Source organism: Stegodyphus dumicola, chromosome 11 (assembly GCF_044657685.1).
Source record: "Stegodyphus dumicola isolate Sdum_Otavi_A_Nest chromosome 11, ASM4465768v1".
NCBI lineage: Eukaryota > Metazoa > Arthropoda > Arachnida > Araneae > Eresidae > Stegodyphus > Stegodyphus dumicola.
Window position 1 is genome coordinate 94293665 of NC_140778.1, and position 14446 is coordinate 94308110.

Sequence of the window (14446 nt, forward strand, 5' to 3'; positions counted from 1 at the left end):
ATATAGCTGTCAGTTACTCGTAAGACGTGATAAATTCAATCAATTGTTAATTATTTATAAACGATGTATATTAGCGTCATAAAATTTACACCCCCGCATTCTTGATAAAGTTCTGCAACTACTTATACATGATTCGATGTTCAATTATTGATTTTTCCGCCTTTATTTAGTAGAAACGTGAGAGCTCAAAAAATGTGACGCTCCCGCCTAATGCACTTCCGTTTACTTACATATGACGAGTATTTCCTTTAGTCAGACTATAGCTTAATATGCTTATATGCCAGCATCTGGCGATAACTAACTGTACGATGTAACTTTCACGCCCCATCTAAACGAGCACGCAGACAAGATGTTCACGATGATGAAGGAAGACTCCTGATGTAATATTCCTTCCTTATTATTTTAATTTAAGTAAATAATTGGTAGTTTAGCAATTTCTCGACAAGTTTGTGCAGTTTAGTGGGGATTATAGTGATGCTTATTAGTGATGTTTTCCCTCTGTATATATATCAAACATCTGCTAAATCATATTACAGAGTAAAATATGGATGTAAAGTTGAAACAACTGCAATTCAGGGAAACATACAGAATTCATGTGTATAAAAAGGATATCGTACAGTCTTGCTGTTATTCTTCACATACTTCTTTCTAATCACATATCAGCACAAAACAGCAAGAAAAATTAGTGTTAGAAGGGTTACACAAATGAAATCTGATAAGGCTGTTGAAATTCAGTTTATTTTTTGTGATCTGCCCTCGATCAAAGAACATATTCACTAAGCATCATTGAAAATGCGTTCAACTAATTTAACGAAGGTAGATAAGCAGATAAAAAGGGCAAAATCAAATAATTTTTGATATTATTGTCGTGATTGTTTATTTTACCCCATTTAACAGCAATCAAATATAAACATTTTAGAAATCTGCCAACATATGTAAAGAACGTATATGTTTTTTTTGGGGGGGGGAAGAAGACAGAGAAAAAATTTCTAAAATGAAAGTCGTGACGTAGTTAACACTGAGTAGAAAGAAAAGAATATTTTTAGCGAAAACATTGCGAACGTAGAATATTTATTTTGTTGATAATTATTTATTTCGATCTAGATTTAATATTACTGCCACAAATTTAAATGTTCTCTAATGAATTTGTTAAAAATTTGAAAGACTTTAAAACGATTTTCCATTATCCACATGCTGGCCAAAACAGTCTGCTATGAGTAGTGCCGGGGATGCGTTTCATATTCAGGCAACAAAAAGAATTGTTATTGGTAAAATCAAAGATTTCTATTATGACTGCTAGAAAGAGAAAAGGAAAGATTATTTGTTGAACTTTAAAGTTTCTAAAAATATGAGAATGATATGTTATTTTGATTACAATAAAATAACTACTGTACACGGGCGCTTACCGGTGTACCTGGAAAGATATAATTTGCAAAATAATAGTTTTCGTAATTTTTCTAGTCCTGAAGGCAATGCACAACACTTCTTCGAAGAATGCGCATTATTGCGACATGTTAGGGAAAAACATTGTAATATAAAGGAATTCTATTACTGCAATAAAGAGTTTAGATATGCAGAGGAGTTGATGAACTTTATACGAAGGCATTTCGAAAAGTAAAGATACAATGGCTCGCATTCCTTTATATATTAAAATAAATAAATAAATAAATAAATAAAAACCGTCAGTTACATCTTATTAAATGGATTATTTATTATTTTCGACATAATCACCCCCGTTATCCAAACATTTGTTAAGTCGGTGCACAAGCTTTTGTATCCCACAGTCATAGAAAGTTGCCGCCTGTAGGAACCCAGCGCGCACACAATTTCCTGTACCCTAACTTGACAGTCACAACTTCATAAAGAGTTGTCATTAAGACTTCCGGTATGATCTGATGCAATTCTTTCAATTTGAGACATCTATTCGCACGAATTGCTTCCTCTGTTCTCTGAAGAAGGGCATCAGAGATCACAGATGGCCGACCTGTTCTTTGTTCGTCATGAACATCGGTCCTACCTTCAGAGAAATGACGACACCATTTCGTTACATTTTGTCGATTCATAATGTTCCCATAAACAGAAACAATTTCTTTGTGAATATCCGCTGGTCATTGACCTTTTGCATGAAGAAAACGTATGACGGAGCGCACTTCGCATTTCTCGGGATTCTGAATCGGCGCAGCCATTTTAAACACGACCTACTCCAACCAGAATCAACGTTGAAATGCCGAACGACCGCGAGGAGAAAGCTAGCGGTTCAAGGTTAACACCTGTGTTGCCAACTTGCTCACCAAAACTTTTCTTTTCCTTTCGCGTACGGTGTATCTTTACTTTTCGAAATGCCCTCGTAAATGGTAATAGAACAAATACTAAAAATTTTGATTTGATGTTTTTAACTGTATTTTTGTTTTAATCTGCGTTGGGTGTGCTGCCTTAACCATGAGGCCGATTATTATCGGCCAGGAGGGTTGGAGAATACTCGTATATTAAATTATTCCATCATGCAATATAACTTTGCTGTAAATGCAAAAAAGTTCTAAAAATTTAGAATGTTTTGGTTGATATATGTAAAATGAAAGGAATGTGATTTGTGAAAAATGCTTCATGTGCTTAAGTTGTATTCTGCACTAGTTTGGTAAACGATGCGACTAATAATATAAAAATTTATACATTTACAATGTACATTTCATTGTATGTTACTCTGTTTATATACTTTACGTATAAAAGTAAAGTATTAAGATAATATAAGTGAACTTTATGAAGTATTTAATACTTTACTTATTATTATGAAACTTGGCTTATATTGAATGCTTTTAAATAATTTGTGAATATAACTGGAAGGTTTAAAAAGTCTCGCTTCTTTACAATTACTAAAGGTTTTACGCATATACTTTCTCATGAGACTTAAATATGTGAAAATGTATTTAAAAATGAAGCACGTATAAGAAGTAAGTAATTTATTTAAATAAACTATGCAGTGATTTTTTACATGATGACTGAATAAATTCCAAACAAACCATAGCTTTATCTCAGCTGAAGCTCATTTAGCTGTACATTGGTAATATACATGAAATACATATTAAATTATGAATTATGACAAAGTTCGACTTTCGTGCAAAAATAGGTGTAATATGATTTGAAAGAAGTCTGGAATCCTTTTATCTCTCATTTGAGGTCCGACTTAGAAGCATACAATGGATTTTCTATTCCCGTCGCTCCAGCACCCTGAAGAAGAAAAGAAAAATTTAATAAGATGAAAGCAATAAATATCCTGATAACACAAAAAATAATGCCACATTTATCAAGGTTATTAGATGATTTTTTTCTATTAGAACAATGTAAATTAATGTCAATTATTTTCAAGGTTATTAAATGATTTTTTCTATTAGAACTGAACATTAGATGATTTTTACCAGCCATTCCAACTACATTAAAAGTTAAGTTAATAATACACATTTGAAATTTTTGTAAATAAACATTGCATTCTAAGTATGAAAATATTTTAGGTGAATTTTTGAACATACGTTGCACTCTCGATTATCTGTGTGTGCATAAATCCTGTTGGCAAATTATCCGTGCGTGGCGGTGTCTACGCAGGCGCACTCAACGCTGTGCACAACGGTGTATATGTTACCGGCAAAGCATGAAATCCAGCATTGTATAGAATGCCTAGGCACTGTATATAATGCCTAAAACAAGCCGGTAATGTGTGAAACGATTCATATTTCACACATTTCCTAGACATTCTATAGAATTCCAAATGACAAACCGGCAAAGTATAAAATCTAGCATTCTATGGAAAGCCTAGGCACTGTATGTAACGCCTAAAACTAGCCGGTAATGTGTGAAACGATTCATATTTCACACATTTCCTAGGCATTCTATAGAATTCCAAATGACAAACCGGCAAAGTATGAAATCTAGCATTCTATGGAATGCTTAGACACTGTATATAATGCCTAAAACTAGCCGGGAATGTGTGAAAAGATTCATATTTCACACATTTCCTAGGCATTCTATAGAATTCCAAATGACAAACCGGCAAAGTATGAAATCCAGCATTCTATAGAATGCCTAGGCACTGTATATAATGCTTAAAACGAGCCGGGAATGTGTGAAAAGATTCATATTTCACACATTTCCTAGGCACTCTATAGAATTCCAAATGACAAACCGGCAAAGTATGAAATCCAGCATTTCTACAGAAAGCCTAGGCACTGTATATAAGGTCTAAAACTAGCCGGGAATGTGTGAAACGATTCATATTTCACAGATTTCCTAGGCATTCTATAGAATTCCAAATGACAAACCGGCAAAGTATGAAATACATTTCCGATTCGTTTCGAAACTACTTACCAGAAATTACTAACCAGAAAGTAATAAATGGCGTAAAAAAACGATAATGACTATTTAGAAGGAACCACGGGACTGCTTGCCGCTGAATGGCTAGGATGAGATGCTTGTAGAAAACAAAAGTTCCTTCATTTACCCTGTTAAAGAAAGCGTTACTACTATTCAGTATTACGTCACGGACGCTGAGTTATTTTCCGTACTTCATGAAAACTCATTTGAGTACTGCACAAGAACGACGTGACAGAATGTCGAAAAAACCTTCAACCAATTACAGAAACGTTAAACGTAACGATATTGAACTGTAACAACCACCTTTGTGAGTACCGCCAGGAAAAATAAAAAGGTGTTAAAAGGGCACTGATAGGTAGAACTTATGGTTGTTTCTGAATTTAACTTCCTTTGTCAGGTAGATCTTACCGATACCCAGTCTCAGCCAGATAGAAAATACAAATTTATATATGTTTTATCAAGATCATCTCCCTATCTTCTTTTTACATATTTCGAATAACAGATTTTTAATGGCACATTTCCCCTAATTTTTCAAAATAATATTTGTATTTTAGAGGAATGAACGTCTTTTAAATAATAGCCTTATCATAACCCTTTTTTTCCCATACTTTGACTAAAGAGCATTTGTCATTTTATACAACGCCTAGGTATTATATACATTGCCTAGATAAAGCATGTAAAAATTCTCTTATTTCATACTTTGCCTAAAGAGAATTTGTCATTCTATAGAATGCCTAGCTATTATATAGAATGCCTAGGTGAAGTATGTAATAATTCTCTTATTTCATACTTTGCCTAAAATCGTCTGGCATTATATAGAATGCCTAGGCATACTTTGCCGGTAACATATAAAAAACAAACACGCGCAAGTTCTAGCATACTCTAAGAAATGCTAAACTGCATCTTGAAGTTCCAAAGTTCCAGTTTCAACGATTACCTCGTACAGTTTGTTCTGTATGTGCATGGCTGAAGTCATCTTTTCTATTGATAACTGAGAGTTCTTTCTTTCGCACGCATTGTTATGCATATTTCTTTTCTATTATTTTGAAAACTGATTTAAAATTGTAGAATTAAAAATGTGTGCGTGTGTGATTATGACAAAGCCTCGAGGGCTATCTGAATTGGCTCGAGAGAAATTGGCTCGTATACACGTTACACATGGGGAAAACCCCGAAAACGCCCATGCACCCAGCCCGTTCGCGGGATTCAAACCTCGGACCGAACTACCAGTGTTCAGCGGCTTTACCGCTCGGCCGCTGGTGGGCGTTACACAGCAGTATCGCCACCGAAGGAGTGGCTTCTAGAATGGACCAATGTGCATCAAGCAATATTTTTGCCATTTCACATGACCTTTGCAAGGTGGTTGAAAATGTTTTGCCACGCTTTTTCCTGTACAAAATAATTAAAGCATTGTGGATTTCTTGAAAAAATTTTCAGCGCGAAGTTAGATCAAATATAAGCATATTTATATATGTCAATAGTAGAAGTCAGCATCTTTTATTACAGTCTATCTGAAAAAGATGTTCTATAATAGTAGACAATGCACAGAAGTGGAATAAATTTTAAAGTGAAGTTTCCTAATTTGCATTCCTACGTATTTAATATGTCAAATTTCACATTAATAATTGTTCATTTATGCTCTTCAAATAGAATGAATAATAGAATGAATCTATCTTATTCACAACGAATATATTTAATTTATTCAAACATAACTTTTAATGTTAACATTAGGTATAATCAGGTCATTTACAATATATATTTTGAATCTTACACCTTCAAAATCAAAGGAATACGAGCACTGAAAATGCTAGATTTTTTGTAATATTTCCTGTTATTTCCAACTTAATAAAAAATTATACACATAAATTCTCTTAATTCACAGGTGTTAGTTATCAAATGCATAAATTCGGGGTTAATTGTAGCTTGAGTCATTTTCTCGATACAAAATCATGCTGCAAAAGAAGAGCAGAAGAGGCAAAAGCGATAAAAAAGAGCAATAATAAGCCACGAATATTTATCCGATTATCAGTGGGTGATAAGTTTCGCGAAAGTGAAATGTTTACGATTAAATAAACTAATAAAACGAAAGCACTACTAGATTTTTTCTAAAAGGATTTCTAAAAGCATTTATACGCCATACATTTACCACTGCGAATGACACTCAAAATAAAACGTAAATAACAACATGCGCTCACACGCACAGTTTCAAAGATTCAGGAGTCACAAGAACAATAGAAGCACTTTGGTTCATTTATGAAGCCCCTTCCTCAGTTTCGATACTGATGTGCACTTGTGAATTACGCGACCTGAGACAGCAATAACTTTTGTTGAAACACTTTGGACTTTGCAGACATTCGAATACAGTGATAAGTGTGCTTCGAAAAATAAGTAGGAAATTTTCACATATATCTCAAAAATAAAGGAAAATTGCTGATTTTTTAGGAAATAAACGTATACAATATTCACGAAAATTGATAGTTTCGAATTATCTGTGTTCTACAAATATTCGTGATCTGCCATTTGTACATCCAGCCGCTTAACACAATTACTGTAAAAAAGAAAACATACGTAATGTTTTTAATGATTCTGGCTAGTATACTTTCACCGCTTCAGCTAGCACTTCATAACAGTAGGGATCAAGAACATATTGCCTTTATAATAATTTATTTTGTCTCGCCCAGACCGTATAGTGGTTAGGGGAGCCGACTGGAATGCCGAAGAACCTAGGCTCGAATCCCGGAGAAGGCATGAATGTAATTTGTCTGTCCCATCATAGGAGGTAACGGTGGCCGCCTATTAGGTGCCTCCACAATAAAATGGCCACCACTTCTGGCCTTAGGAGTGATCAATGCTGAAAAGACAAGTGCCCGCCGATCGATTAAAACGTTTATTTTATTAATCAATAACACACAGATTAAATTTGAAAGGAAAGTTAAATATATTGTGCTTCGGGAAATGGCAACACACTGCCACGTAAATAACTTACGCTTTACTGAGCGGCAACGCAGTTTTTAATCGCCGTGATTGTTAATCAAGAATTCAAAAAATCAACACAAAATACAAAATAAATCCAAATTCGAAATTTTAAATTCAGGCTTCGAGATGCACATATTCCAGTGGAGGACTACGTATGTTAAAATTGGATGGCTCTGGTTGCTGCCATTTTTACACATTGCGAGAGACATAGACAGTGTTGCAAACGTACGGGTTCGTAATAAATTGAATGCACAAGTCTGATGAAAAGTTAATAAAATTTATACTTATCACAAGCAATAAAACAAAATGCTGAAATTTTGTTCATCACAGCTATTCGTACAACATCACAATATCACACAGCAATCATATTTTAAACTACTAAAGCGTTAAACAGAACACAATTCAAACGCAGAGAAAGCTAAACCGATCTCACTGCGAATTCGCTACAGTCAACAACAACAAATAAGTAAACAACTGAACTGAGATGTTTTCCTCCGGCTTTTTAAAGCTTTTTAATCATGCACGAGAACATTCTGGTCTTTTCTCGAGATTTCTGGAAAAGCAAAAGAGTACAGTTACGAGATATCTATTTATTAAATGCTAAATGCTCCTGTATTTTTACTTTTACGGCGTATTTTCTTAAAACTCGTCACACGCTGCTTTGCACGGGGAAATAAAACAATTTTAATCACAATTCTACTAAAAATGGCAAATTAAATACAAAATCCGTAACAATATAGATTCTTCATTATTTAATAATAGAGGTAAAAGTTAATAGACTAATATTAATAAATAACAAGTTTATTCTCAAATAAAAGTTGTACTTACGTCGTCATGCTTGATTGACCTGTGCGTAATGGGTTCACCCAAAGTTAACTAGAAGTAAAAGAAGAGAAAAATTAGCGAGTTTGGGTAACGAATATTGGCAGCAGACGAAAGAGCTGATAAATTTTAGAGCAATTATTGTGGTGAATAAGAAGAATGCTTTTAGTAATAACGCCGTGAATGTTACATATTTATTGATCTATGACTTTAAAATGTGTCGCAGATTACAAAACAATTTAGGGAGAATGACATATATTTCGTGTAGATACAGCTGATGTAATATAGCTTCTGTATACATATATGATTGACTCGTTCAGAATTTATACACTTATAAATATCGCAGACAAAGTAATTTTAATTTCAGCCCTATTCAATGGATTATTTATTAAACTTTGGAAAAGAGGTGGTTCATTATTACTAGCAAATAATAACTTCATTCTAAATTTCTGGTTAGTGTCGAGAAAAATGCACTTGCTTAGCTCCTACATTTAAAATGATAAATTGCAATTTAAATTTCTGATTAATTCTGAGAGCTATTATTCTAGCAACGATAACGCAAATAAAAAATAACTACAGGTGATACAAAAGGACACTGATGGAGGTTGCCATTCTTACAAAATCATAGATAGTCTGGACGAAAACATCCTCATCTCTCATCAATTAGGTTTTCATAGGAAACTGCTCACATCCTACCAGCTCTACAGAAAGGTGCAACACACTTAGGGTTTACTGAATAAGAAAATCACTAGAGAAGTCTTTATCGACATAGCCAAAGCTTTCGATCGTTTTTGGATGGACGCTTTTATTTACAAAATACACAATCTGGGCTTGCCAGGTTACACTACGCACAAAGTTAAGTCCTACCTGATGGGTAGATATCTTCTCGCTTAAATTTCAGACATTTATTATACCCGCCGAGCTATTGCAGTAGGAGTTCCACAGGGGTCAGTACTAGGACCCTCATAATTTAACATTTATTTGAACGACATGCCTTGCACACCGAACACTATACTAGCAATGTATGTTGATGATACAACAATCCTCGCTCAAAACGCATTTCTTAGTCCAGCCATTCAACATCTTCAGAGTCACATAGATGCATTGAAGACCTGGCTAAGAAAATAGAAAATCCAAGTTTATGTGGACAACACCATTGTCATCTTATTCACATGGAAAAAAATAGATTCGTAAGAACTTGCAATTTTATAGAACAACACTTCTCTGGACTAAGCAAGTAGCTTAGGGGATCCTCACAAATTCTCTCTCATGATCCCCATACATACATTCTTTCACTCAGAAGCTTCGAGTCTATAAAGCCAGACTCTATTATCTAATTGCTCGAAACAGTGTTTCATTCTATCGATAATAAATTCTTTTTTGGGTAGTTTTGAATGTTTTTATTACCTAGTTCACAGCTGTTGTTAGCCGACTGGCGACTAGCTCGGAATATAGCACTTGAATCGTTGTCTTCAAAGATATTTATTCTAATTAAATAAGCTGTACCATTTCGTATGATTTGAAACACCATACTTTTATTTTCTTTGCAGGATTAGGATTAAGAATTATAGAATTCAAGAAGATCGACTGAATTTCTGTTCTTGATTTGCGAGAAAAGTTCTTTCCAAACACTTCCAAACTGCATACATACATACATATATATATCTGCATGGTGATTTAGAGTGGATATAATGACTATAAATGGCTATAATTATTCAATTGAAAACAATTTATCGATAAGAATTACACAGATTTTAAAAGGAAGCGCAAAATTTTGGTTATGTTCTTTTGGTTTACGTGACTTCTATTATTAACAAGGACTATTATGTGAGTCCCCTTGTTAATATGGACAACATCTAAGCGGCAGTCCATTTCACGCCATACAAACTCAAGCATATTTGGAGTCACCAGCAGAAACGCATTAGAAATGAGCATTTTGTGTTCTGGAATGGTTTTCGGCAAAAGAAACACATAGGCAAGGTCTTTCACATAACTCAAAAGAAAGAAATCTCAGGATGACCAAGAGCAGAACACATGGTCGGCATCTCCAGTTCGACAGATCCAACCCGTTGGAAGATGTTGACTTAAAAATGCGTGAACCTCAGTGTGAAAGTGCTCCATCTGGAAGACGTACTTTTTGGAATCCGTATCCAGCTGTGGCATCTGCAGTTGCTTTAAATGTCAAGGTAAACGTCTGCTGTAATATTTCACTCAGTGAAGAAAAGGGACTGTATAATTTATGTGCTGAAATCGCACAGAACACATTAACTTTTGATGAGTTAAGCTGATTTTCAGTTATCCTGCAAGGATTCTCCGTACTTCATATTCGAATGTTACGCCGGTTAAACTTGCCACTTACGTGAAAGGTTGCTTTATCGCTAAAAATTCGATTGTAGAGACATTAGGATTTTTGGAAGCCGAAGAGATGAAAAATTAAGGTGAATCTTCGGATTATGGTAATTTGGCGAAACTTTGGCGACCAACCCTGCTACAACCTGCTAGTTTTTTTTTTTTTTGGACGCTATTTTATTTTTACGAATTAAACGCATGTTTTTTTTTTTTTTTTTTTTTTTTTACTCAACATTTTTCATTTTTTCCAACAATCTACTAGCCGAATTAGTCTTATGCTAGAACTTTTATGGAAAAAAATGCTTAGTCATGACAAAGATTAGGTGCGAAATTGGGAGAAAGTGTAGAATCGTCCACTGCTTGCAGCGTTTTTAAGAATTGCATATACACGGTATCCATGTACACGTCGACCTATTTTCACTTAAAAAAACATTCCAGAATTGCGCAAAAATAGCATTGCGCACACTCTTGACTTTATCCATGTACACATTTTTGTGTGTACACATCCATGTACTATTTTCACTTAAAAAGTCAAAGAAAATTGACAAATATACAATTCTTCTTACTCTTGTAAAAAGCGCCAAACAGATAAGTGGGCGATTCTGCACTTTAGCAGCGAAATTGTTTCTAAGTGCTTATTAGCTAAAATCCCGATTGGAATTTTCCGAAAAATGTCACATTACATGTCTCATGATCTCTCATTTCTCTGAGACAAAATAATCTGTGATTCGAACTGTGTACTTCTCAGATTATTGCTAAAGTCCTAGCTAGTAACCTTTATCGCCTTACCAAAATGCCGCCAAACTAACTGTTACCATATTCCAAAGATTAACCAAAATTAGCAACGCCATCGCCGGGAATCGAACCGCGGACTTCTGGAATACCGGCCTAGCGTGCAGGACCATTACACCACGAAGGGACGCTAGGAAAGCGGGAGAAATACCTTATAAGCAATTCATCCAATGTTCATCCTCCATGGGTTCAACATTCGCGTAACATAATTCATACATTTGACTTAGTCTTCCTGCGTCAATTTCTGCAGGAATTATCTACGGTTCATTTTAAGCCTCTTCCTGAGGACACAGCAAATGTTTTTTAAAGCATTTGCAGCTTTCTACTGGCTTCGTTCATATCTTAGGCGAATTCGATCAGCGTTTTCCGCTGATACACGTGGCCATCCCGTATTTTTTGCTTAGCACACAAATCCATTTTGTTCAAATATCTTATGCCATCTGCGAATGTTACTAATCGGTCAAGTTAAAGGAAACTCCATCCCGGAATTGAACTGTGACAGAGCCATATCGAGTATCATAACCAGACTTATGACAAATCACTTAAAAGGGATGAGGATTTCTGCAGACGGACAGCGTAGTTCCACCAACATTTGTCCTCATTGCCCAGATGACATCCCACTGTCTCGCCATCACATCTTGGCATTGAAGACCCAGTGGACCTACTTTATACCGATAGAGCTGCCGAGGTTGCAAAAGCTGTCTTTGACAGCTTCGGAGTTATATAATTGCACTTTGTCATAGACACGACATCATCATCATCTGCGAATGTTGTTTGGCATTTGGAGGTACTTGACTGTACCGCTAACCAAATCTTCTCTCTTTTGTGATCACAGAACGTCAGTTGTTAAATTCTAATACACAAAATGCCGTCTGTACAGGACTGGGCCAATTTCGTTTATGATACGGATGCAATGAATCGGATTTCTGACCGTCGCGTAGTATGAACTCGCGCATGCGCAGGCTTCTGGTTCATTGCGCTTGCGCCACAACTATTGAAATTTTGAACTTCCTTCTCTACTCTGTGTAATTCTTATCACGAAATTTATTTTAATTAAATAGCAATAGCCGATGGTAATTCCTATATTCATTTTCAACCATCCTATATATATATAAATACATTAAGAAACCTAATAAGAGGCTAAAAACTTAATCTAATAAGAGGTTAACTTTAGACGCTCTAAGTTTAAATATATAGTATATCGCTTATCGCTTAGGTGACATGTACGCTTGGTGACAAGTTGAGGCATTACTGCATATTATTGATTTTTATGAACTGCAGAATTACCTGACAGCATGTCGACTACAAGAACACAGGATGAGGTTAAGCTATTACAATGGAAATTAGAAGTGAAAGACGAGTACAACACAACAACTGCTGGCAAAAGTGTGACTTATCGTTTGTGACTGTATACTTGGAATTACTTCTTAATTACTGAAGTTTACTTTCTCACTAATGAATGTTATCTTAATGATTATTAAAAATCCTGCAATAATTAAAGCTTAATTCAAGATTTTTTTTTTTTTTTTTTTTTTTTTTTTTTTTTTTTTTTTTTTTTGATATGGGAATACCAATAGATGCACTCGTGCAAGTAAAATGAACCGATTAATCCGTGATTCTGTTGAGCATAGTTTAAAATTATGTCACTTATGTTCAAAACTTTAAACTATCTTTATTCGTAGAATTTTATAGAGTGTGAAGTTTTTCATATTTCGTTATTCAGAAACATAGATTTTAATATAACTTAATGTAAAATAAAAATATTAAATCTTTCAGATTGTATATTACGCCCAAAGGAGCGTTTTGTTAACCTTTTGTGTATTACGTTTATTTATTATATCAGATTCTTCACACTTAAAGCACATAAAACTCACTTCAACATCAATGTCAAAAAGTATTTAAAAACAGCATATCTTTAGAATTTCCGATAGAGAGTCTTGCGCCCTGGAGATAACAATGCTGGTTTCCCTGCAGTGTTGCCATTGCTGGCTATGAAATCATTGAGTTTGTTAATCAAAACTTCGTCAAAGGTTTACAAAATGAAATAGATTATAATACAAATTCGAAATTCAAGATTCGCGCTTCCAGGTGCCCATGTTCGGGTGGAGGATTACGCTATTCAGAATTCGATGGCTCGTTTATTCACAGTGCGAGAAACACACATACATTAAAGCAGATTCTTCATTATTCAATTCCTTTAAATAGAATACAGGGTGATAATATTTGGTGGCAACAATTTAAAAAGTTATACGCCGTTTATTGTGCACCGATGCAAAATACCGTTCCGAGACTAATAGCCCTTTTAGGCTAACGCTCTTTAGGATAATAAATTAAAATTTGGTGATAAAGATAATACTTGAAATTAAAGTAGAATTAATAATTTAAATTTTATAATTTGAAACATATGATTATCCATATTGGTTGGAAAATATAATTTTTATAAAAAAGTCGTCAATTTTTCATGGAAAAATGCACATAATGAATATCTGAAAAATACACTAAGGAATAAAATACTGTATGATAATGAATGCCCAACCAGAAAGTACCGTACTTAATCTTAGTGTCTTAAATTTTGATTAAGCAACAGACAAATTTAAAGCTAAATTTAAGTAAACCTAAAGCTAAATTTGGAAGATAAATTTGGCTACGTTTGGCAATTTTGAAGCTAAATAAATTCTGAAAACTAATATTTAAGTGGTTCGAAATTTTTACTTACTGTATCTAAGTTTAGACCATACACTGGATTGTCTACCATGCCCTGTATTAGTCTTTGTTCTGAACTAGAAAAGGAAAAAAAAATGCATATAATATAAAGATAAAAAAAATTACTAATTAAATTAGGTTAACTCTAGTTTGCAGAGGCCAGTCAGTTCTACTCGATTTAACAAGAAGTTTAAGACTAGTCAGCTGCATATTGTAAAATAAGTCACTTCCAAAGCCGTATATATGATTTATAATCTTAAATAAGACTTCATAATATGATAGCCAAAATTAAAAAAATTAACAGAAAAAGATAAGGAATAAGTCTAAAAAGATGGCAACAGCGAAATCTTTATTTCTTGCCTTTGGCTAATTTATTGTGTTGTACCATGAGAGCAAACTGCATTTCTTTGTATATTTCCTCAAGAAGTTAGGTGATTAAAAA

At 34.2% G+C, this 14446-nt stretch overlaps 1 protein-coding gene across 2 annotated transcripts in view; it reads right to left on the minus strand.

The window, feature by feature from the left end:
* Positions 1-2942: 2942 nt before the first annotated feature.
* LOC118194239 (MAM and LDL-receptor class A domain-containing protein 1-like) overlaps positions 2943-14446 on the minus strand; it is a 458361-nt gene continuing 446857 nt past the window's right edge. For both annotated transcript variants that reach the window (XM_085827015.1, XM_085827016.1), the window contains 3 exons: positions 14018-14081; positions 8167-8214; positions 2943-3225 (listed from right to left, as the gene is read on the minus strand). In XM_085827015.1, coding sequence (XP_085683141.1) covers positions 3166-3225; positions 8167-8214; positions 14018-14081 — 172 coding nt within the window. In that variant the 3' untranslated portion in view covers positions 2943-3165. The remainder of the gene's footprint in view (positions 3226-8166; positions 8215-14017; positions 14082-14446) is intronic.